General features: G+C 37.0%; 4 protein-coding genes across 6 annotated transcripts; 1 reads left to right on the top strand and 3 right to left on the bottom strand.

The window, feature by feature from the left end:
- Positions 1 to 5,071: 5,071 nt before the first annotated feature.
- On the bottom strand, positions 5,072 to 5,632 carry LOC138907883 (secreted RxLR effector protein 161-like). The gene has a single exon (XM_070198504.1). The coding sequence runs from the start codon at positions 5,630 to 5,632 to the stop codon at positions 5,072 to 5,074; it is 561 nt and encodes a 186-aa protein (XP_070054605.1).
- Positions 5,633 to 7,228: 1,596 nt separating this feature from the next.
- On the bottom strand, positions 7,229 to 10,037 carry LOC138907882 (uncharacterized). Its single transcript, XM_070198503.1, has 4 exons — positions 9,095 to 10,037; positions 8,635 to 9,006; positions 8,330 to 8,448; positions 7,229 to 8,131 (listed from the first exon to the last, which is right to left on the bottom strand). Exons 1-4 carry the CDS (start codon positions 10,035 to 10,037, stop codon positions 7,229 to 7,231), a joined length of 2,337 nt encoding a protein of 778 aa, XP_070054604.1.
- Positions 10,038 to 12,264: 2,227 nt separating this feature from the next.
- Positions 12,265 to 19,465, top strand: LOC104086411 (uncharacterized). 3 transcript variants are annotated; one of them, XM_009590653.4, is made up of 7 exons: positions 12,265 to 12,820; positions 13,366 to 14,164; positions 14,426 to 14,705; positions 16,834 to 16,941; positions 17,043 to 17,321; positions 17,578 to 17,721; positions 18,913 to 19,465. In XM_009590653.4, the coding sequence occupies exons 1-7, from the start codon at positions 12,535 to 12,537 to the stop codon at positions 19,087 to 19,089; spliced, it is 2,073 nt and encodes a 690-aa protein (XP_009588948.1). In that variant the 5' UTR covers positions 12,265 to 12,534; the 3' UTR covers positions 19,090 to 19,465. The 3 variants fall into 3 exon arrangements, with proteins under 3 accessions (XP_009588948.1, XP_009588950.1, XP_070053110.1); XM_009590655.4 differs by having other exon boundaries at positions 12,622 to 12,820; positions 13,341 to 14,164; XM_070197009.1 differs by lacking the exons at positions 12,265 to 12,820; positions 13,366 to 14,164; positions 14,426 to 14,705 and adding an exon at positions 16,564 to 16,654.
- Positions 19,466 to 23,374: 3,909 nt separating this feature from the next.
- On the bottom strand, positions 23,375 to 24,248 carry LOC138907881 (secreted RxLR effector protein 161-like). Its single transcript, XM_070198502.1, has 3 exons — positions 24,084 to 24,248; positions 23,825 to 23,892; positions 23,375 to 23,714 (listed from the first exon to the last, which is right to left on the bottom strand). Exons 1-3 carry the CDS (start codon positions 24,246 to 24,248, stop codon positions 23,375 to 23,377), a joined length of 573 nt encoding a protein of 190 aa, XP_070054603.1.
- Positions 24,249 to 25,033: the final 785 nt, after the last annotated feature.

Below are 25,033 nucleotides of genomic sequence, written 5' to 3'. Positions count from 1 at the left end.
TTATGAGTTCTCTATAGCTTTTGTTTTGCAAGTTGGACCGTGCATGTGCACGGGCACAATCAATGCTAGTATAAAGTATGTTGTCACTCTTCTGCTCTGTTCAGAAAGTAAGGACGGAAAGAGAAAAAGAGAATACAATATTTTTTTTCTTTCTCTTGTTTGGTTAAAGAAAGAAAAGAGAACTTAAAGTAACGAGAGAAAGAGAATAGTTTCCCGCTAAAAAGGATGTACAAAAATTGAATAACAAAACTTGGAGGGAGGAGATCAAGAATTTAAATTTGATAGGTTTGATCTTTGTGTATTACTTACTCCAACTTTTGAAATTATAATTTACAATTTAATATCTGTTAAAATTTTAATAAATTTTCATATATATATATATATATATATATATATATATATATATATATATATATATATATATATTTCGTGGATCCACCCAATAATTGTACTCTCCATTCACTATTGTACAATTGGAACTACTAAGAGCTATTAAGTTGTGTGTAACAAAGCTCCAATGAATAGCCCATGCATGAAGCTAGTACATGTAACTTTATTATTAGTTCAATTGGTCAGGTCTTTTTCATAATCAAAAGTGACATGCAAATAAATGTAAAGCCTATTTGCTATGTTTCTTTAATTTCCTCTTTTGCTGCAATCTCAATCTCTGGAATGAACCTCTTCTCCTTATCCGAAACTGAAGCTCTTCAATCAATTCTACTTTTATACTTTATATTCTGCATAGGGTGTAGCTCATCTTCAAAAAGTAACATTGGAGTTTTGACCGACATTAAGGGTCCATCAAACTTATATAGATAATCAGATTCTCTATTAATTCTCACATGACACACTCATGCAGTTGTAAGTAAATAACACAATAGAGTTTTACGTGGAAAACTCCCAACTCGCGGGATTAAAAATCACGACCTACCCTTGTAGGATTTCAACTTCACTACTGAGCAAACTTCATATTACAAACTATTGTAACCTAGAAATTAACCTCTTAATCCCTCACTAACTTGTAATAACTCTATTACAAGCCCCTTTGTAATAACTCCATTATAAAGCTTACAACTCGACTAACTCTAGCCAAGACACAAACATATGGTTTATGATTTTACAAAGGTTTTCTACACAATGTTTCTAACTAATCTAAGTAGGAATTACAAGTAAATCACTTTGACAAAGATGCTACATAACTAAGGACATATGATGACTCAACGCAGGAAACTGGTCCTTCGTTATGTTGCTCTTTGTTCTTGACGCCTTGAATGTCACTTGCAGGTTGGCAATACACTTGAGAGAGAGCTTGATCAAATCTAGAGTGTGCAAGTGTGTTGTTTTTACTTTGCTTCATGTTAATATTACATAAGTGACATCACTTGAATGATGCAAATATGTTTAGTACAAAGGCATTCCCCATAAAGTGACTGCTCCACTGTTTGCACTGTTGCATGTGTGCAGAGGAATAATTGCAGTCACTTTACACCTGTGGAGAGTTGACTGGTACTGTCAGCAAGGGAACTGATGTCGATCTGTTTCCTCTGTTGTTTCTTGGACTCTGAATGTTGGAACATGTCCCAGACTTGAGACTTGTTGATCTTTGAGCACTCAGAGGATGTGGAACAGGTTCCCCATCTGGTTCTCAACAAAGTTGTTAAATCATCAAAACAGAGTAAGACACATAACTTATCAATTTTTTCCTTTTTGATGATGACAAACTTGTAATTGAAATTTCCCCTGAAACTGTGCTTGTTCCCCCTCTTGTTCCCCCTCAATTAATTTTCCTCCTTTTGGCATCATAAAAAGAATAGTGACAGGCAATAAGCAAAAAGAAGTCTAGCCTGATTAACCCATGCCACTTGTATGCACACAAACATGACTAAAAATAAAGCAAGAAAGAAGATAAGATAAGCATAGCAAAAGGACGGGATATTCATTAATTTTGGAAATAAACAGGGAGCAGTTCCATTTGTTGCATAATCATTCCACAAAATAAAAACAGCAAAAAAAAGGAGTACCAGCCGCTAAACATATCCAACTTCAGAATACCAAAACAGAAAGACACTAGAACTTGACACTGAGAAGAAAATGGTTTTAAGGAGCACTGGAAGGGGCAGACAATGATGAAGAGGCAAGCGTTCTAAGGAGGATATCCATTCGAACATTAGAAGACCCTTGCCCAGTGAGTAACCTCTCCTTCAGGCCTCGACTTGTTTCCTGAGATCAGTATTCTCATTGGTCAAACGGGCAACCTCTGTGCTTTGTGAGCTGCTGGAACCTGGTGCCTCCTAGGCCTGACTAAGTTGTCCCTCAAGGATAACATTCCTTGCATTAAACTTCCTTATATCTTCATTGGCAGTATTCTGAGTTTCAATTAGTTGAGAGATAGTGGAATCACTGCCAACCCCTCATTTCTTATCGATACACTCACACTCTTCTAAGGTGGTTTTGGAGATGCTCTGCTTGCGAGTACCCACCGTAGCCTTTCCCAAAGGGACTTTGAAGAACTCAAAAACTTTGGTGAGTAGAAACCCGTAGGGTAGCCCATGATTACCATCTTTGAAATCTGCCACTTTCTTCATGTGCTCAATCATGATACTCGGCAGATTAATAGTGGAATAAGCATCCAATGCTTCCATGAGGAACAATTCTGCTCGAGACGTAACAGAACGTCTTTCTGCATAAGGGAGCAACACCTTGTTCACCATCTCAAATAACAGCTGATACACTGGAAGGAGGGCCTTCTTGTGTACCCCTTCCCCCTGCTGTACTGCATCATCCTTCAGAATGGCATTTTTGAAGTTTGACGAACAAGTCCCCTCAATGGAGAATATTCTGTCAGTAGGCACACCCAAGATGGTTCCCAACAAAGCTTCATCCAACACAAAATCAACTATATTCACCTTCATGCAGATGTTGTCATCCTCAACTGTGAAAAAATCAGCATAAAAACTGCGCACTTCGACCTCATATACTTTAAGACTCTCATTTATGAACAAAGGTGTCCACTGTTGAAAGTCACATATATCAACCAGTTGGCGCATTCCTGGCATGTCAAGAATATAAGGGGAAAATGTTCTGCCCCACAGCACTTTCTCATTTCTCATATTTTTCGTTCCTTTATTCTTGGCCACCCCCACCTTGGTCCTTTTTTAGGAACCAGGCTCCTCATTGGCACTAGCCTTCCATTTCACTGATTTTCTCATACTTTTAGCTTTCTCTGTAGGTTTTCCAGATACAGATTTCTCAGACACGTTCTTACCATACCCCTCAGCCACTTTTTCTCTAGACTCACCCACTTTAACATTACTAATTCCCATCACTTTCACAGATGACTCTTTTCTAGAATTTTGAACCGCAGGTTTCTTGGAGGACTTACGAATTAAGGGACTGGGTTCCTCATCCACCTCGTCATCAATTTCTACCCTTTACTAACCTTCTCCTCTTCTTTTCTTTCTTACTTTTCTTCAGAGCTGACTCAAGAGCCTTTTTCTGTTGCAGCCTAGTAGTAGGTCTTTTAGGAGTGGGTGTTTTGGGAGTTGCCCTGCTACTCCTAGCACTAATAAAGCTTGCAAGAGCCACATTATCATAGTCTTCTTCACTACCATCATTCTCTTCCTCAGACAGAGATCTCATCTCGGGAGCAACAATGGCCAATGACTCAGCATAGAAATAAGGAGAGGGATCGGTATTAGTACTGACCTGGGGTTCTTTTGATGAACAAGGGGTTTCATCCCAAGTAGGAGCAAAGGGCTCTTCTTGGGCGGGGGGATCAGGTCCCTCGAGTGGTTCCCCAGTAGTACGTTCAGGTGCCAAATTTTTGATAGGCATCAGTTCCCTACCCTCTTCCTATAGACTCCCACCTTCCCCCTAAGACCCATTGGTTTAAGACACACCTTCATAACAACCATCCATACACCCCTCAGTAGCTGTTGACAACATATTTTCTATAGCCTCTTGTTCTTCTAACCCCAAAGGAAACTCAGAAGTCACAGAAGGAATATTACTTATAAGATCTGCAGCATTCAAATCGAGACTTGGGGTAATCATTGTGTTAAACACACTTTGTTGTGCCTTAGAACTCTCTTCTAAATGCAGACTGGAAATTTCCTGATTTTCTTCTCCCTCAGCCATTTTTTTCGGCGAGGCAGAGGGAGAGGTCGTAGCCACAAACCTCTTAGGATTTGAAATTTTGCGACTTCGATGAGTACCAGAACTTGATTGGGGTGGAGAAGAGGTAGTGGGTGGTTGGAAATCTTGCTTAGGGTATGGATTGGGTGGCGTAAGGTACTTAGACTCTGTCACTGGTGATTCAAGAGATAAAGATACAGTGGGGACGACACTGGGGACATTTGAGGCTTCGAGATTCTCAGACATTATAGAGTGTAATGAGAGTTTATGAAAGAAGAGAGTGTTTGGTTGTTGAGAAAAAAAGGGAAAATTTGGCTTTTGATGTGAACAGTTGTGAGAGTGACAGAGTTTGGGTTTATTAAAAGGGGGTGAGGGACCGGTTGGGAACGAGTCTTGATTTTCTGGGTAGACAGGTCATTTTGTAACGGGTAGGACGCTTGGGTTCCAAAGAAAAGAAGCTGATAATTTAATGACGTGGCACATTTTTAGCCGTTTAAAAAGTTGTGCATACGAGTACAAAAGGAACTACTAACCTGTGTCGCAGGAACCAGGTTCCATCACAGATTTTGTAAATGTGATCCTCATCCTTTTGCGAAGATGCAATACATTATCTCCTTGTTTGCTCTGTACTCGTCATGTGTGTCTACCTGTAACGGTATAAAAAATGAGTTAGACCTTGCCAGAAAAAACTTTTTAGCAATTTCACCTATATATTTCTTTCATAGCCAATCATCGAGGGACCAAGTCCTCAACTTGATTTTATCAACCCTAGTGCAAGACGATTCTTTTCAAAGTGCTCTCTACTCAGTGCTTTGGTGAAGATGTCTGCAATTTGATCTTCTGTGCTGTAGAACTTTATGCAGATAAGCCCCTTTTCAACATTGTCTCTGAGAAAATGATGTTGGACATCAATGTGTTTTGTTCTCTTATGCTGAACTTAGTTTTTTGCCATGTTGAGAGCACTGGTGTTGTCACATAGTAACGACACACAATTAGAAAACATACCAAAATCTGTAAGTTGCTGCTTGATCCACAGCAGTTGAGCACAGCAAGAGGCAGCCACCACATATTCAACTTCTGCAGTTGAAAGAGCCACTGAGTTTTGTTTTCTTGTACCCCGTGAAATTAGACACGAACCCATAAAGTGTGCCATGCCAGAAGTATTTTTCCTGTCCACCAGATAACCAGCATAATCAGCATCAGCATACCCGATCAAGTCGAAGTTGTCTCCTGAGGGGTAGTAGAGAACCAGGTTATGCGTTCCCTTTAGATATCTCAGGATTCTCTTGGCATCCTTCAGATAAGATTTCTTTGGATTTGATTGAAACCTGATACATAGTCCCACACTGAAAATGATATCTGGTCTGCTTGTTGTGAGATACAAGAGTGACCCAATGATACCATTGTACATAGTCTCGTTCACAGGGGAACTAGGTTCATCCATGTCCAGTCGAGTGGCAGTGGCAATAGGAGTGTCAATGACTTTTGAGCTTTCCATTTCAAGTCTCTTCAAAAGCACTTTAATGTACTTCTGCTAACTTATCATTGTGCCTTTAGGAGTTTGCTTGACTTGTAGGCCTAAGAAGAAATTCTATTCTCCCATCATACTCATTTCAAACTCACTTCCCATGAGCTTTGCAAACTCCTCATACAGAGAATCATTTGTTGCACCAAAGATGATGCCGTCAACATAAACTTGCACAATGAGCATATTCTTCCCCCGTTTCTTCAAAAATAAGGTGTTGTCAATTTTCCTCTTGTAAAACCATTTTCTAGGAGAAATCTGTACAACCTTTCATACCATGCGCGAGGAGCCTGCTTCAGCCCATATAAGGACGTGTAGAGTTTGAAAACATGTTCAGGATGCTCATAACATTCAAAGCCAGGAGGTTGCTTGACGAAGACTTCTTCTTTTAGAAAGCCATTCAGAAATGCACTTTTGACATCTTTGGAACAATTTGAATTCCATATGGGATGCAAATGCAATAAGGATTCTGATGGCCTCCATTCGAGCAACCGGGGCAAAAGTTTCATCATAGTCAATCCCTTCTTCTTGATTGTACCCTTGAACTACCAGCCTTGCCTTGTTCCTTATTGTGTTCCCAAACTCATCAAGTTTGTTTATGAATACCCAACTGGTTCCTATAACAGTTCTGTCAGCACGTCGAGATACCATGTGCCATACGTTTTTCCTCTCAAATTGATGGAGTTCATATTGCATAGAAGTAATCCAGTCAACATCTTCCAATGCTTCCTTGATATTTTTGGGCTCAACTTGAGAGAGAAAGACTAAGAAGGCAAGTGAGTTTCTAGACTTTGATCTAGTTTGAATCCCTGATTCGAGAGGAGTGATCACATTTTGAAGAGGTCGCGAGCTTTTGTGCTTCTAGTTAGACACCTGAATCTCATTGTGAGAGGGTCCAGGTACTTCTGAATATGGCCCATGGTTGATGTGAGTCCCACTTCTCAGCTCAGCATCTGGGGTTCCTTGCACAGTATCAACAACTCTATTCTCAGCTTCAGTTGTTGTGATCGAGGAACCAGGTTCCTCTACATCCCCCGGAGAGACCGCTACATCATCATCATTTGACTCCTTGACGTAGTTCATCATGTCATCCTTTCCATTTGCCATATCATTGACTTCACCAGGGACTGTTGACTGCTCTCCGTCTTGATCAATCTTATTATGTGAATCTTTTCCACGTAGGTGGCGTGATTCATCAAAGATCACATGTATGCTTTCCTCAACACATTGAGTTCTTTTATTGTAGACTTTGTATGCTTTGCTTTGTGATGAATAGCCCAAAAATATTCCTTCATCACTTTTGGCATCAAATTTTCCAAGAGCTTCCTCACCATTGTTGAGGACAAAACATTTGCAGCCAAATGTTCTCAAATGTGTTAGCTTGGGTTTCCTTCCGTTCAGCAGTTCATACAGAGTCTTGTTCTGGAGGGACTTGATCATACACCTGTTCACAAAATAGCATGCAGTGTTAACTGCTTCTGCCCAGAAATTTTTAGCAATGCCACTGTCAATCAACATTGTCCTTGCCATGTCTTCAAGAGTCCTATTTTTCCTCTCTACAACACCGTTTTATTGAGGTGTTCTTGGAGCTGAGAAATTATGACTTATCCCATTTTCAACACAGAATTTGTCGAATTTTGCATTATCAAACTCTGTGTCATGATCAGATATTATGCATGCAACATTGTGGCTCACCTTCATTTGGATCTTCTTCACGAAAGCAACAAACACTGGAAAAGTTTCATCCTTTGTTTTGAGGAACAAGGTCCAGGTGAATCTAGAATAGTCATCCACTATAACAAAAATGTACTTCTTTCCTCCTATACTTGGCACCCTCATAGGTCCACACAGATCCATATGGAGGAGATCGAGTGGCCTTGAGGTGCTAACATCCTTTTTGGGCTTGAAAGAAGACCTGACTTGCTTTCCTTTTACACATGTATCACACACCTTGTGGTCTTTGAAACTTGACATCGGCAGCCCACGAACCAGGTCCTCCCTGACCAGTTTGTTCAGCAACGTAAAGCTTGCATGACCCAATTTTTTGTGCCATAGTTCAACATCATCATCAAAAGCACTCAGGCAAGTGAGATCCCCATTTTGCAGGGACTCAAAATCAACAACATAAATGTTCTTGTATCTTTTTGCCATCAGGACCACTTCACCAGTCACAAGGTTTGTAACTGTGCAGACTTTTGACACAAATTCCACTTTGTTTCCTTTGTCGCAGATTTGAAAAACACTCAGTAGGCCGTATTTCAAGCCGTTCACATAGTACACATTTTCAATTGAGTGGGTGAGTGACTTCCCAAGTCTTCCTACTCCCAGAATGTATCCCTTTTTGCCATTGCTAAATGACACACTGCCTCCTTGCAGGGCTTTGAGTGGAAGGAAATCGTCGATGCTTCCAGTCATGTGCTTAGAACAACCACTATCCATGTACCATTTTTGATTGCTTCCTTTCACTGCTCCCTGCACAAGAGAATCAAGGATTAGACCAAGGGACCCAAACAAGTTTGGGTCCCTTGTAGTGAGGAAAGGGTAGAATTAAACTTCTTTTTGTCTAGGCAGGCAGTATACATTTTTTAACGGAGGGACCAGGTTCCTTAGCAGTAGTTGCCTTTTCAACAAACACCTTATTTTTCTATTGGGACTGAATTATAGCCTTACAGTTTTCTTTAAAGTGACATATGTTGCCACTGTGAGTGCAAAGCCAGTTATCAAGGACAGTAACATACTTGCTATGTGGATTGTTGGGAGTCTTTTCCCTTTGGAACCCGACGACCTGCCTGTTCACACCATTGCTTGTATACATGGCAACAATTATATCAGAGGATCAGGTCCACTTTAGAGATTTTTTGAGGTCATTTTTAACTCTGCCTAGATCTCTTGATGTTGTCTGTTTCTTTCAAGTTCAACACATAGACTAGATTTCATAGACTGTAGTTCATTTTCATGCTTAATGTGTGCCTCACTTGCAACTTCCTTCCCCTTTTGGACAGTCCCAAAACTATTTCCCTTTTTTAATTCCTCTATTATTTCTTTTAGGTCCATGATAACTACTAACAAGTCATCTCTCTCATTCTCTATGTTTTCAGCCTTTTTAATCAGAATACTTTTTTCTTTCACTAGATTCTTAATGGTTTCTTTTAGGTCGGCCACTACAACTACCAAATCATCTCTCTCATTTTGTACCTCTCCTAACTCTATAGTTAAGGCATTTTTATCGTTTATAAGATTGTGATAAGCGTCAATTAAAATATTTCCCAAGGATATGAGCTTTTTTTTAGAGTAAGACTTCAGATTTTTCTGAACGTCTAGAAAGTTTATCTCATCATCATCATTATCTTCATCATCGTCAGATTTTGCCATTAGGGAAAAAGATGGAATCATAATTAGCTGCTTCACTTTCGACTGCCATCATGGAGGTGTCACCTTGTGCATCATCTTCTCCAAATTCGATGGAAGAGTCTCCCCATGCAGCAAGAGTTTGTTTCACAACATTGTCAGCGACTTCTTTTCTTTTAAATCTTTTGTTAGGAACCGGGTTCCTCTTGACTGTTTTGTCTATGTTGTGCTTGTACTGGTCTTGCTTGAGGAGGGGACAATCCTTGATAAAATGTCCTGGCTTCCCGTACTTATGACATAAGTCATATCCTCTTGGCTTGCTGGAGCTGCCCTTCTTTGGAATACCTCCATTTTTGCAGACCATCTTCTGAAATCTCTTTGTCAAGTAAACCATATCAACATCCTCACTACTTGATTCATTGTTCTCTGTCTTGAGGACCAGGTTCTTCTCCCTTTTGTGCTCTTTTCTCTCATGATCCTTTTTCTTCTTTATTTCATAAGTTTTCAAATTACCAATGAGTTCATCAATGGTTAGTTTTTGTAGATCCTTTGCCTCCGTGATAACATTTACTTTTCTTTCCCAGGAATCAGGTAATACACTGATTATTTTCCTGACAAGTTTGTTCCTTGGAATGATTTCTCCCAGGGAATGGAGCTCATTGATGATAGAGGTGAAGCGAGTGTGCATGTCCTGAATGGACTCATCGTCCTTCATTTTGAAGAGTTCATACTCAGTGGTTAGCATATTAATCTTCGACTGCTTGACTTGAGTTGTCCCTTCATGTGCTGTTTGGAGAGCTTCCCAGATCTCCTTAGCAGATTGACAAGCCGAAATCCTGTTGTATTCATCTGGCCCAATGCCACAGACGGGGATTTTCTTTGCTCGAAAGTTCTTCTCTATAGCCTTGCGGTCAACATCGTTATATTCCTTCCTATACTTGGGAACTGTCACTGCTGGTTCTCCAATGGTTTTCATAGGAATGAAAGGACCATCGTAGATAACATCCCAAAGCTCTGAATCATCAGCCATGATAAAATCATGCATCCTTGTCTTCCACTATCCATAGTATTTGCCATTGAATCTTGGTGGTCTGTAGATGGATTGACCTTCTTCGAAGTTTGGTGGAGCAGCCATGAGCATCCTTTCTAGGTGTTAGCATGATAGAAAGAACATGCTCTGATACTAATTGATAGACACTAAGGGTCCACCAAACTTATATAGAGAACTAGGTTCTCTATTAGTTCCCACAGAACACACTCACACAGTTGTAAGTAAATAACACAATAGAGTTTTACGTGAAAAACTCCCAACTCACTGGATTAAAAATCACGACCTACCCTTGTAGGATATCAACTTTACTACCGAGCAAACTTCAGATTATAAACTATTGTAACCTAGGAATTAACCTCTTAATCTCTCACTAACTTGTAATAACTCTATTACAAGCCCCTTTGTAATAACTCTATTACAAAGCTTACAACTCGACTAACTCTAGCCAAGACACAAACACATGGTTTATGATTTTACAAAAGTTTCCTACACAATATTTCTAACTAAGCTAAGTAGGAATTACAAGTAAATCACTTTGACAAAGATGCTACACAACTAAGGACATATGATGACTCAATGCAGAAAACTGGTCCTTCGTTATGTTGCTCTTTGTTCTTGACGCCTTGAATGTTACTTGCAGGTTGGCAATACACTTGAGAGAGAGCTTGATTAATTCTAGAGTGTGCAAGTGTGTTGTTTTTACTTTGCATCGTATTGATATTACATAAGTGACATCACTTGAATGATGCAAGCATGTTTGATACAAAGGCATTCCACATAAAGTGACTGCTCCACTGTTTGCACTGTTGCGTATGTGCAGAGGAACAATTGCAGTCACGTTACAGTTGTGGGGAGTTGACTGGTACTGTCAGCAAGGGAATTGATGTCGATATGTTCCCTCTGTTGTTTCTTGGACTCTGAATGTTGGAACATGTCCCAGACTTGAGACTTGTTGATCTTTGAGCACTCAGAGGATGTGGAACAAGTTCTCCATCTGGTTCTCAATAAAGTTTGTTAAATCATCAAAATATAACAAGACACATAACTTATCAATGGATTTATTGATTCTCATATTGAACATAGAAACTCATCACTGCTGATGTATTTATCAAGTGCTATAAAAAAAATCGTAATTTTGATATCTTATACCACTAGGTACCTTGTTCAACATTTCATCAAGTAGCAAAGCATACTTATGACCAAAAAAATTCAACACTCTACTACCAATTATTATCAGAACTCCAGAAACTAAGAATTATTTTTTAGGAGCTCCAATTACAATTTAAGGAAAGGGTTCTTCCGAGAAATTAAAATCGCAGTAAAAGAGAAAAACAAGTATATATTCAGGAAAGGTGACAAAGTAATGAATAGCCTAATAAAATATGAACGTAATTCGAAAAATTATAATGGACTAATGTTTTATAATGTACCCCTTCTTTGCTTTATCATTTTATGAAAATAATTGTCGTAGGTATCATGACAAATCAAGTTAAGTAACAAACTTTAGTAGCAATAAGAGTATTTTTCTTTTGACCAAAAGAAGAATAAACAAAACTAAAACTAAGAGGACAAAAGAAGATAAAAGTAAAAGCTACAAATTGCTTGCGTAATGTAATGCCTTCAACTGTAACTTTATTCTATACTTATTTGATTTTTGTCATACCACATTTTTATGTCATGTCACCGAACGCCTGTCGTACGTCCCTTTGCGCCGAAAACAAACTGATGCTGGGTAAAGTTTTGTGGAGAGATAATTTTTTTAAAATATCAGTAAGATTTAAGAAGGGGGCAAGTAAACTTATGCTGGTTTTCGCTAACTTTAATATGTATTTTAGTATAAGTGTACAACGTGGCAACAACTACATTTGATTACTTAGTAATCATCTTACTTAAACCACAAATATGAACGTGGGTAAAAAGACAAAGCAATCCGAACATCTTATATTCATGCAAAATTCAGCTTGTGGAATTTTGAGATAAAACTGAGATAACGCGGCAACGACTACTTGAATCTCTTATCTCACTGTAGAAAATTTTGACCACAAATAAGAACCAGAGTAGAAAAAACCTAGATTACATCGAAAAATCCATGTTGTATGCTATACTCACTGTTGTTTCAGCAGGACAGGACCCCACATTCCAACAGCTAGCTAGCTTTCTTATACTTGTCAAAGTTGGTAAGATATCGATATTTCGTTTCCTTCTCCTGCCGTTAGCTTCAGTTTTACAGCAGACAAACTCAAGAGAAAAGCAGAAAGTCATCACACACACACACACACACTCTCTCTCTCTCCTCTTTCTCTTTCTATAACATAGCAAAGAAAAAAACATGCAAAACCCAACTCAGAATTTCCCCCTTTTGACCCTTTTTCCCATAATTCACTCCATTCCCATGAACCCACCTCTTCTCCACTTCCTCTACTTACTACACTCTCTTATTTTTCCTTCTTCTTAGACTTTGTTCTTCTTTTTTCTCATGGCTGTTTCTGACATTAAAGAAGTATTGGAATTCTTGAAAAATAATGGGTTTTCAGAATCGGAATCAGCTCTTATGGAAGATATTATGGAGAAATCTGAATTGGGTTCATTGGATTATGAAAGATTCTTATTTCCTATGATTCCGCCGCCACCTCCTCTTAAGATTCCTTCTGCTCGGCGGCTTGATGACTTAATTTCTGCTAAGATTAATCAGTCGAACTCTGTTTCTTCTGATGAGGAATTTGTCAGCTTGGGTTCTTCTACTAGCGATTTTTGCTCCTCTGGTAAATTAAAGTTCCTTCCTTTTTCTCCCTTTTCCCTTTTTTGAATTTTCTATTTTTAGTTTGTGACACTTTGAGTAGTTTATTTGACCATTTATATATTTCTAAAGATTTAATTCTGATTCTTTATGACAAGAACTTGTGTTTCTCTTTCTGGAATATTTGTTTACCGCTTTGTGGATTGTGCAAAAGCTAAAATAAAACTTGCCCAATTCAGACTTTAGTAATTTGACAATTTCTACTTCCTTAAATAGGACGTTATTGATGTAAGTATATAGAACTTTTGCCCCTGGAAATTAGAATTGACAGAAATGGATGATTGACATTTATTCTTTAATTTCTAAGAGTTGCATTTTATTCCATTTCGGCAAAATGATTTTAAGATTTTGGAGTATCGAAAAGTTAATACTATGATTTTTAGATTAATGTGACCCAAGAACTGATCATCTTGTGTTATTGCAACTTTTGGTCAACACTTTATGATTATTTCCTCTGTTTTTGTCTCTTCTGCATATTTTTTTAGGTTTATCCTGTTGTCTCTGGTGCAGAATTTACAAATCCATATGGAATTCGTACTACGACAGCTCTCAGTTCTCAAGCATCATCTGATAGATTATCTCAATTTGGTACTGCTAGAGATTACCATGATTTTGATATGCAAAATGACCTGTTCTGGTACCGGGAGAAAGATGAAGATTTTCCAATGCCACCTTACTTTGGAAGCTCGGATGGTCTCGCGGGCCCTAGTGAGGACAAGTTTGTGATGACTGAAGTGTCCGAGAAACAGAAAGCCACAAGTCCCAGTTGGGATTATAAATCGGAAGGATGGCCTATAGTCACATTGCACAACGGGCAAGATGTAGGCTTGAAAGATTACTATCATTTGGATAGACGAAAGCAGCTTGAAGTGAAAGGTGGGAAGGGAGAATTTAGCTGTTCATCCCCACTTTGTGCTTGCTGCAAGGGGCCAAAAGGGATTTATGGCGGTGATCCTGACGACACGGGTATCAACCTAACTGACTCTAATTATTTAGAGTATGAACCAATGAGTGAGAGGAAAACTGAAGATAGAAACAACTATTCAATTAAAACAAGTTGCAACAGTGACTTGGTTGGAGATCTCAACGGTGCCCCTGACCTTCAGCCTAAGGCTGTTGACAAAGATTACTACTCATATGTACATGGAGACTACGAGCCAAAAGATGATAGATTAGAGGATAATGAGGGTATTGAACCCGATGCAGCAGCAGATGAAGAGGGAGGTGTTACATCAGATGAACTTTTGATGTTTGAAGGCGAAGATGAGTTTGATGTATTTAATCTGAGAATTATACACAGAAAAAACAGGTTCATTTTCATATATCCATACCTCCAAATTCTAAGTCCAATATCGACGAGTGAGTGAAAACAAGGTGTTTTTCTATAGGACTTGAGAGCAATGTTTGTTTGATAATTACATGTTCAGCATGTATATCGCATCAAGTTCTAATTTCATCATTCATTCTAGGCACTAAAGTTGTTCTAACATTTAATGTAGATATTGAGCTTGTTTCTTGCAGGTTCATTTGTAGACAATAGTTGTACTGATTTGTTCTGCCCCATACGCAGGACTGGATTTGAGGAGAGCAAGGACCTGCCTATTGTTTTAAATAGCATTATCGCTGGTAGATACTATGTAACGGAATACCTTGGTTCAGCTGCATTCAGCAAAGTGATTCAGGCTCATGATATGCACACCGGAATAGACGTTTGCTTGAAGATAATAAAGAATGACAAGGACTTCTTTGATCAGAGTTTAGATGAGATTAAGCTTCTCAAGTTTGTGAACAAGAATGACCCTTGTGATGAGCACCATATACTGCGACTATATGATTACTTCTACCACCAGGTATGCTTGAGAAAATGTTTGTTCTTTTGAGTCCTTTGCTTTGAATCAAGACTTATAACGAACTAAAGATCGATTGCCCAGCCTCTAAATGAACAAGACGATCAGCATTCAGAATTTACCATTTTTCTGTTTTTGATATAAGGGAGAGGTGTGTGGCAAGGACAACTATAAAGTTATAAACCAATCGAAACGTACAGCTAGGTATTAGTGGCAGATTTACTGACATATCTTGTCTGGAGGGATCTCGTGCCATCAAGGAATTTATGTAGTTAGCACTAATAGCCATATCTAAACTTTTAACGTAAACTTTCTAGTTTCATATGATTTCTGGAGATTAAAGGTTTTATATGATATAAGAATATAGTGTAAGTGTAAACCTATCGATATGTGTGTGTACGTACATGCATATATATATTATAAGGCTAAAACCGTAAACACTGGTAGAATAGAAACACTAGAATTTTGATTTGATCAAGATTGGATATATGATGGCTGTATTTGCAAGGTAAAGTCTTAGCAAGGGCGTTGATTCTTTTTCCACCATAGCTGGGAGAAGACTTGAAAATGTACTTAGATGAGTTTTTGATAAGAGCCCTGTGGACTTACTTTGGTTCAATTAGGAAGGATTTAGTTCCAAAAACAATTGGTTTCAACTTTTATTGGGACGTTGATTGATAGTTCTTGGATTAAAATGATATGTTCCCGATTAACTAAAAAAACATTTGCATCTTTTATCCACAACTGGTCTGTTCTTCTACACTTTCCCAGAGGTTAGGCTGTAGTTTATTACCTTAATACAATCAATTAACTATGCCTCAACCACAAGTTGTTTACGCGAATCCTCTATTCTCATGTTTACCTTAACTTGATGATTCCCAACTAGCTAGGTTGGTCTCGCATCTATGAATCTTTTGCTTCCATTAGTATATGTTCTTAGTTAAATCTACATTGATTCCGAGAGATCTTAGGTCTTTGAAATTAACTTTCCTCCCTGTGATTTTAAGTCAATCTCATTTAAGTTAACATCTTCAATGATCACATTTTCGCACCCATAGACGGGTGCAACATCTGAAGATTTGTGGGATATGACCAAATATTTTTGCACGACCTTATTTCTTTTCACCCTTTAAGGGATCGTTTGGTTTGTGAACAAGTTATTCTGGGATTATAATATGGATATTATAATACGAGGAGTAAATAGTGACGGAATTATTTAATGAATATACTTTTATTCATAGATGTTTGGATTGTTAGCCTAAAATGATGTATACGGGGTATAATATAAAACATGTGTTTGATTTTACACTTGGATAAACTTTTATTTAATTTCAATTTTTTCCTTTGCTTTCTTAAAGGACTTTGGAAGAAGAGTGTTGGATAAGGGCATCTTTGTCATTTTGTTGTTTAGTCCTGGGATTAGGAATTTCAGGTTGAAAAATAATAGCAGAATGTGGTATAAATAATTCTGGAATTGCTTATACCAGAATCAAAAATTCAATCAACCATGGACTAATAATCCCACATTTTATTCCAGGATTGTTATCCCTTATCCTTGTAAACAAATGACCCCTGAGTGTGCTATTGCACCCCCTATTAATCCTGATCATTTCTAGTCTTGTTCAATTTTGTATATCCACATATCTATCTTTAACATTCACATTATTAAGGTAGTTATGTTGTGGCTATGTTGGGACTTAGAAACTCAACATTCACAGTCATATAGCATTTTTCTTTTATTTATTACCTTAGGATAAATATTGAAATCACCAATGAATGTTGCAATACTGTTCTTTTGGTTCACATCCAGCTCACACATCATTGGTATCTTATCTAATTATTATTACTGTAAAGTGTAGATGCTTACAAAATCTTTATATTTGGTGCAAGGGTAGTTTAGATGATATTGATATGGGCCTTGTTGAATTTTTGGAGTATATGAATTTAGAGAGGTAGTTGTGAATCATTAACTATCCTTCTTGATAAAAAGGATGATCAGTACTGTAATTTCTTGTGGATTTTTTGTTTTGGAACTTCTGCCATTGCTTAAGAACAAATAGAAGATATTGCCTAGAATCTGATGTTGAATATTTATTAACTGTACTCTTTCTTCTGATGTTATAACATGCAGGAGCACCTCTTTATTGTTTGTGAACTTCTCCGAGCAAATTTATATGAGTTTCAGAAATACAACCGAGAATCTGATCTAGAGCCTTATTTTACAATGAGCAGGCTGCAGGTCCGTATTTTCTCTTGTAAGTTAAAATTTGTCAGCAAAACCACAAAATATATCTAAGGAAAGCCATGAAATGTAATTGTGTTGGAAATGTTCCTTAACAGACCATAACACGACAGTGCTTGGAGGCACTTGTGTTCTTGCACAATTTGGGGATCATCCACTGTGATCTAAAGCCAGAAAATATTCTCATCAAAAGTTATCGAAGATGTGAGATAAAAGTTATTGATCTCGGAAGCAGTTGCTTTCAGTCAGACCCCTTGTCCTTATATGTACAGTCTCGTTCCTATAGAGCTCCTGAAGTCATCTTAGGCCTCTCTTATGACGCAAAAATTGATCTTTGGTCTCTTGGCTGCATCTTGGGAGAGCTGTGCTCTGGGGAGGTATCCTCCTGCTTTTCCTTTGAATTATGTAACATCCATTCGTATGGTTCTTTTTTTCATTTTTTCTTAACCTTTCCTTTTACCATCGTTTACTTTATTGCTTGGTATGTTTCAAATTGCAAATAGTATTTTGTTCCTCTTCCTGTTTTAGCCCAATTTGGGAGGGGGTGTGGTGTGGCGTGCAGAACAAGTTAAAAGGCTTCATTAGCTTGTGTTTCGCAGGCATACACTCTTAAATATTCTTATTGTTTGGTAGGTGCTTTTTCCAAATGAAGCAGTTGTCATGTTGCTTGCACGTATGATTGGAATGCTTGGTCCTATAGACGGGGACATGCTACAAAGGGGACAGGAGGCACACAAATATTTCACAAAGGATTATGACCTTTATCATATAAATGAGGTTTGCCTCCTAGTTCATCCTTTTCATTCTTTCAACACTCTATTATTAACAAATTTAGCATTTTTTGTGCTCGTATTCATGTGAATGTTTAGTCTTGGCATGTGCTTATTCGGTATCCTTCGTTCTCTTTTCCCATTTTCTTTCTCTTATTTTTGTTTTATACCAAGAAGTACCCCATTTTCCACAAAGTAAAAGTTTCTTCATGTTCATTATTTGCTAAATTTAGGCTTTATTTATTTGAGTTATACTGAAGCGAACTTTTATCCTTTACCTTACTAGAAAGTAACCGTTGAATCTGTTTGCTTAATTCTTGTATTTCATCAATGCAATTTCAACTTAGAGCAGTTAAACTAAGACGACGAAAGTAGTAGGGAGCTGCGTTATTTATGAGTGCATGGATCATCCACCTACATTTTTAATTAACTGAGAGCACTGGCTTCTGCTGGTTTGCCCATTTAAATAATATTTTAAAAAAACTGTCTGCATGCTTTTTTTCGGGGGGACTTTACTTTATTTGAACCTGATCTTGAATTTTTTTGTATGACAAGGAGCTCTTTATTTGACATGTCTGATGTAAATTCTGTTTAAATGACAAGTTCCTCCTCATAGTCAAATCTCATAAGATTAAGATTATTGATAGAAAATTTGTTATATTTCTGGCGTGATTCCTCAGAAAACCGTTAAAGCCTCATTTAAGCTAGCAATATCTATACACTCTAGAGTCTAGCCAGCTAGATTTTGCTTTGACTGTTGCTCTCATAAAACGATCTAATTCAGAAAGTGAATCTGAGAGTCCAATTTCTATATATTCCCGCTAGTCATGTTCATTCACTTGTAATTTCAATAATCAAATCTATAAGAACTGCCAAAATCTATCATCATTTTATTTGATATGCTTGGTACATAAGCTACCTCTCTATGAATCTGGGGTTGAATTTTTTTTTTTTGGGGGGGGGGGGGGGCAGCTAGCAGCAATGCACAACTTTATTTTAATTTTTAAACCTTCAAAAAGTTTAAAAATTGTGAAAACTATGCTTTCGCCCATATTTGTGAACAAAGATTTCTTCATTCCCTTTTCCATATGAGTTGCCTGCTAAGCGTGGCTACTGTTTGCAACTATATAAAACTGGATAAACTATAGAATGGTAGAGTTTTCCAACTTCTGATTTATGTTTGATTTATCTGTAATAGGACACTGACCTACTTGAATACATAATCCCCGAGGAAACGTCATTGGAGCATCAGCTGGCAGTATCTGATCCATTGTTCCTCGACTTTGTCAGAAAGTTGCTTGAGATAAATCCTCAAAGGCGTCCTACGGCCAAAGAGGCCCTAGGTCACCCTTGGCTTTCCCATTGGTACGAGTAGAATCCAAGTTAACGTCTTTTTAATATTGTTGTTCATGTTTCGTGGTATATCATCAGCTCGAAGCTGTTCTCGGAAAGTTTCCTGACAGAGCAAAAGGTTTGTTCTTTGTTGCGGATATTGATTCAATGAGTACATAGTCGTCATATTCTCTGTTGTGTATATCGATTGCGGATTTTCAATGCTGATGCTTTGTTGTAGATATTATAGGAAAAATACTGTTTTGTTTGCCCAGCAGGGTGTAAACCAGTCTTCCAGTTTATCAAAAAGTATAGGGAACCAATACAGTTTTGAGTCTTGTCACATATGAATATGCTCTTGACGTGTATTCATGATTTTTTTGTAATTTGTAAATAATAAAAGCATTCTCTTGATTCAATTGGTTTATAAATGATGCTTCTCTGATTTTGGTTTTGATCTTTAGGCTATTAGACGACTCGAAAAGCAAAATTCCATGTCATAATTAAGAATTACATTGTGTATTTTTTTTTAAAATAACCGTGGTGTTCGGGTCAGCTTGCGCATACCTCGGCTATTTCACGAGATATCTGTTATTTTTCACTAGTATAGTTACGGGGTAACTTTATACTAGAAGAAATCATCTAGTGTTTAAGTTACACCGTGTGTTGTAGGGTCAAACATGTTGGCTCTACCATAGACGTGCAAATGACCAGTTTTTATGTCTTTAAATGGCAGGCTATCTCTGAAATTAACTTGGTCTTTTCCTTTTATCACATATGAGATGGTCACATCGAATTGATCTCTATTTGTAAAGAGGCACTTACATCACAAGTTTAAGGTTGAAATCTTAATTATTGTCAAATATGTGCTATCTTAGCATTATATGTATCCTTTTATTGATTGAAAAAGAAAAAACAATGAATCACTACTCTAAAGTGTTACTTTAGTAGTTGATATAACATTGTTTAAGATAAGTTTTACTAGCAAAATCGGATGAGACAGTCTAAATACTATCTTTCAACTTCAACTCTAAACTCATATTTTTCAACTTCTAGAAATGTCTACAAGATTGTCGCAAAAGCTAAGAAGGTGAATGTTAGAATCCAAAATCAATGTTTACGCATATAAATAAAACAACAACATGCCAAGTGAATTCTCACATAGTACGCATATAAATTAAAAAAATAATATTTATAAAGAAAAGTTCAAAAAGTAAAATAAAAACCATGATCAAAACTAAAAGTGATACAAGAAAAAAATCAAATTGCATATAAAAGGAAAGAGTAGCAATAAATTCCATAATATTATTCTCCTTTCATTTCAACTTATGTTTGAACTTATTTGATTTGATACATATTTTTAAAAAAAATTTTTGAACATATATTTTATGTGATCATAAATCATTAAATAAATATAAATTATTTTTAAATATAAGAATTGACGATTGAAAGATGGATTGGACAAAGCCTCCAAAGTCCAAAAGAAGGAAACGTTGTCTGTTGTGGTTGGCTGATTCTAGTAGTGGTTATCCAACAGTGAACTATTCCTAATACTGCTTTTGTTTTGTCCACAGCATCTTTTCCTTACCCCACGCGCGTGGATTGCTAATTCTTCCTCTTGCCCTTAAAGCATATACTACTCATAATCACGTTAAATTATTTACTTCGGTTATCTTTTTTAAGTGTTGGGGAAAAGTAATGCACTAATAAATGTATGATAAGGTAACAGCAAAAAGATACCGAAATCCAATTTCTTAAATCTAATTGAACTAAGGGCATACAACAAACACTAACACACATAACCCCGGGCAGCAGTTATAACAACAGCTAATAGATATGATAAGGCAAAAGTAAATCAACGCAAGAGACACCAAATTTACATGAAAAATTTAAATTTCTTCACACTAGTGTGAAGAGTAAAAACCGCTAAAGCTCCACTAAGTAAATAAAAAAGTTACAAAAGTTGTCCATGTGGTTAAGGGTGGCAAGTGGGCCGGTCCCGGACCTAAACGGGTCAAGTGGGTCGGTCCAAACGATCCCGGTCCCGGGCCGGTCCCAAATTAAACGGGTCAAACGGTCCCGGACTAAACGGTCTTTTTGTAGAGACCGGTCCGGGATCGGGACCGTTTAGTCCCGGGCTAAACGGTCCCGGCCCGCGGGCTAAATGGACTAAGTGGGCCCAACAATTCTTTTTTAAAAAAAATTTAAATAGATATTAGAGACAAAAGGATGTTAAAAAAAAAATTAAATAGATATTAGTAAATTTATTATATAATTGTAACCTAAATTTTATTTAACATCCTAAATTTTAATATTCAATATTTAATATCGAATATAGCTTATATATATATATATATATATATACACACTATACTATACTATATATACATCTTATATTGAATATAACTTATATATATATACTATACTATATGTACATTTTATATAGCTTATATACTATACACTTAGTATATATATATATACACTTTTTAGTAGTAACATGAAAGGACCAAAGTATGGTACTTTTTAGCTGGTATAAATATGGGATGATGGAAGATCAAGTTTTAGCTCAACTCAGATTACAATTTCAACTAATTTCCCACTCTCAGATATATTATCCTCTTTATCGGCTAGCTACACCAGTAGCATAGCTAAATATAATGTCGCATCACAGCAGAGAATTTGTCAGCTGGTGACCCCATTAGCCGTATTATATATAGTATAATACGATATAAGATTGTACATCTTTTATTCGGCTAATGGGGTCACCAATTGCCAAATTCTCTACTATAATTTTAAGAGACATTATATTTAGTTATGCTACTGGTGTGGCTAGCCGATAAAGAGGATAATATATCTAAGAGTGGAAAATTAGTTGAAACTATAATCTGAGTTGAGCTAAAACTTGATCTTCCATCATCCCATATTTATACCAGCTAAAAAGTACCATACTTTGGTCCTTTCATGTTACTACTAAAAAGTGTATATATATATATACTAAGTGTATAGTATATATATATATATATATATATATATATATATATATATCGAATATAGCTTATATATTATACACTTAGTAACAATAAAGTAAGCAATAGTAGCAATTATAGAAGAAAATTAGAGAGAGATTGTGATAGATTGATGATTTTGTAAGAAAAATAAAAAAATGAGGGAGTATTTATAGTTGAAAATAGGGAAAAAGTATAATTATAAAAAGTTTGGGGTTAAAACAAAGTTGGGGAGGGGAGAGGGGGTTAAATGGCTATTTTATAAATAGCCAACGACTATTTTTGACAGCCCAACGACTATATTTTAAATTAATTTTTTTTTTTAAAAAGTTGACCGTTGGGACCATTTGGCCCGCTAAGGGGACAGTCCGGTCCCGGTCCCTGGGAGGCCAAATGGTCCCGGTCCTGGCGGGCCCAAAGCATAGGACCGACCCTCTAACGGTCCTGGACGGTTTGGCCTGCGGTCCCGGGCCTAGACCGGCCCACTTTCCAGCCTTACATATAACTACAATATCAATATCAAATACGGAGCAACAATAGCAACAAAGAATAATCACCGAACATGAGAAGATTGGAAGAAAATCATTAAAATCGTAGCTATTGCTCACGATTTCAAATATGGAACTACAAGACTCCAAATCATGTACTTTTAATGTTTACTCGAAGATCAAGATATTGAGAACACCCAGTTGAATTTTTAGCTTAATCTGATACGAAACAAAGGGGGAATTACAATTTGAAGATGACTGCTCAAGCTGATTTGTTTGCAGAAAAATCTGCATTTTCTCTATGTTGTGTTGAAATGGCTACTATTTCTCTCTCTTACCCTCCAAATTAAGACCTAAATATTAGATCTTTTAGTTGTCTTAGATATTAGTGGGTTTGTAAAATATAGGCTGGTCCAATGAGTATTTATTTATCTACATAGGAAAAAAGAAGACTCAAACCCAATAATTTTTCCCCTTCCGACTATGTGGAGGAGACTGTTATCCCGACGATCAAATAACATTCTTCAAACTTTGTTTTGGCAAAGATTTGGTGAACATGTCAGAACCATTATCATCCGTATGAATCTTCTCAAGTTCAAGCAACTTAGAATCGAAGACATCTCAAATCCAATAATGTTCACATAAATATGTTTAGACCTACCATGAAATATAAAACTCTTGCCAAGATAAATATTATTTTGGTTGTCACAATAAAGCATATACCTCTCTTGAGCAAAGCTAAGTTCCCCTAGAAATCTCTTCATTTGGAATAACTCTTTACAAGTTTCAACAAAAGCAATAAGCTCAACTTCTGTGGTAGATAAAGCAAAATATTTTACAACTTAGATTGCCAAGATACAGTTCTCCCTGCAAAAGTAACCAAATAGCCTGAAGTATACTTGTGAGTATCAATATCACCTATCATATATGCATTAGTATAACCACAAAGAATAGGTTTCCTTGTCCCAAAATATAAACTCAGACTAGAAGTACCATAAAGATATCTCATTATCATCTTGATCGTGTTCCAATGCTCTCTTCTTAGATTAAAAAGAAAATGGCTAGTAATACCAACAACGTGAGCAATATTATGTCTTGTACAAATTATTGCATACATCAAACTACCAATAGCTAAAGCATAAAGAACTTTCTTCATATCGTCCTTCTTATCATCACTGGAAGGATACTTCATACTTAATTTAAAGTGCATAGCTAAAGGTGTACTGACAATCTTAACTTTATCTATGTTGAACCTGCAAAGTATTTTCTAACTCTACTTTTCTACATGCCAAGAATCTGCCTTGTTGGTCCTAAGTTATTCATAGCAGAATACTTATTCAATTTTAACTTCAACTTTTGAATTGTATAAACATTATGACCAACAATAAGTATGTCATCAATATAAGCAATAAAATAATAAAGTCATCATCATAGACTTTTTACTCAAAAATCAATAGTCTGACGAAGTCTTCTTGAAGCCGTGTTGACTTATAAAAGAACCAAACTTCATGTACCCCTACTTGGGAGCTTGTTTCAAATCATACAAGCTCTTCTTCAATTTGCAACATACTTTTCTTATCCCTTGACTTAGAAACCTTCTGGTTGTTGCATGTAAGATCACACTGGAGAAAAGCAGTTTTAACATTCATTTGTTTCACTTCAAAATCAAGATTTGCAGCTAAGCCTAGAACCACATGAATGGATGACATCTTCGAAACTGAAGAGAATATCTCATCAAAATCAGCTTTTTTTTTTTATTAAGTCTTTTGACAACTAATCTAGCTTTGTACTTAATAAGTGGGGATTTTGACTACTTATTAGTACCTTTTTAGATTTTATTTTAGTCCAAAAGCGTTTAATTGTGTCCCTAAAAACTGATGAAATGTGCTTAATTTCAGGAATATTGAAAGATGAACTCCCGCAGATGAAATCCAACTCAAGGAGTAATCTGAACTCAAGGACAAAAGGCACAAGAGCTCAGAAGTGCGGACCGCAGAATATCATCTGCGGCCGCAGGTTATGAAGGAAAATCCATCAAAGACTAGTACAAAGTACGGTCAACACATGAATTGTGTGGCCGCAGAAGCCGGGTCAGAGCAAAGTTCAGAGAATCTGCAATTCAAGTCCATCAAAAGTGCGGACTGCACAATTATTGTACGGCCGCAGAAGAAGAGCTATGCGGTCGCAGTTACAATTGTGCGGACCGCAGAAGAGCAAGATGCGGCCGCAGTTACAAATCTACAAACCGCAGAAAGAGTGTATGCGGCCGCAGTTCAGAATTATGCAGCCGCAAATTTCCAATCCTGTCAAGCTGAAGAAAAGTGCGGACCGCACATGGAATTGTGCGGCCGCAGAACCTCCGAAAGGGTATTTTTGTCTGAAATTTCTAGCCCTGTATAAATAGACAAGTTTCATATTTTTAGGTTAACTTTTGACATCATGTGCTACAGTAGCCGTTTTCTTTTACTCTTTTTAGTAGTTTTTCATATTTTGG

The sequence above is a fragment of the Nicotiana tomentosiformis genome, chromosome 3, assembly GCF_000390325.3.
Source record: "Nicotiana tomentosiformis chromosome 3, ASM39032v3, whole genome shotgun sequence".
NCBI lineage: Eukaryota > Viridiplantae > Streptophyta > Magnoliopsida > Solanales > Solanaceae > Nicotiana > Nicotiana tomentosiformis.
This window is presented reverse-complemented; position numbering and strand designations above follow the sequence as displayed.

Coding starts and splice junctions, on each gene's coding strand:
- LOC138907883 (XM_070198504.1), bottom strand. CDS start 5,632: ATGGAAAGCTCAAAAGTCATTGACACTCCTATTGCCACTGCCACTCGA.
- LOC138907882 (XM_070198503.1), bottom strand. CDS start 10,037: ATGGCTGATGATTCAGAGCTTTGGGATGTTATCTACGATGGTCCTTTC. Junction 8,449..8,634: donor AAAGGGGAAGGAAGTTGCAA/GTGAGGCACACA, acceptor TGGTGTGAACAG/GCAGGTCGTCGGGTTCCAAA. Junction 8,132..8,329: donor ATGTCACTTTAAAGAAAACT/GTAAGGCTATAA, acceptor TCTCTTGTGCAG/GGAGCAGTGAAAGGAAGCAA.
- LOC104086411 (XM_009590653.4), top strand. CDS start 12,535: ATGGCTGTTTCTGACATTAAAGAAGTATTGGAATTCTTGAAAAATAAT. Junction 14,706..16,833: donor ATGATTACTTCTACCACCAG/GTATGCTTGAGA, acceptor TATAACATGCAG/GAGCACCTCTTTATTGTTTG. Junction 17,722..18,912: donor ACCTTTATCATATAAATGAG/GTTTGCCTCCTA, acceptor TATCTGTAATAG/GACACTGACCTACTTGAATA.
- LOC138907881 (XM_070198502.1), bottom strand. CDS start 24,248: ATGTCATCCATTCATGTGGTTCTAGGCTTAGCTGCAAATCTTGATTTT. Junction 23,893..24,083: donor TGCAAATTGAAGAAGAGCTT/GTATGATTTGAA, acceptor ACAATTCAAAAG/TTGAAGTTAAAATTGAATAA. Junction 23,715..23,824: donor ACAAGGCAGATTCTTGGCAT/GTAGAAAAGTAG, acceptor GTATCCTTCCAG/TGATGATAAGAAGGACGATA.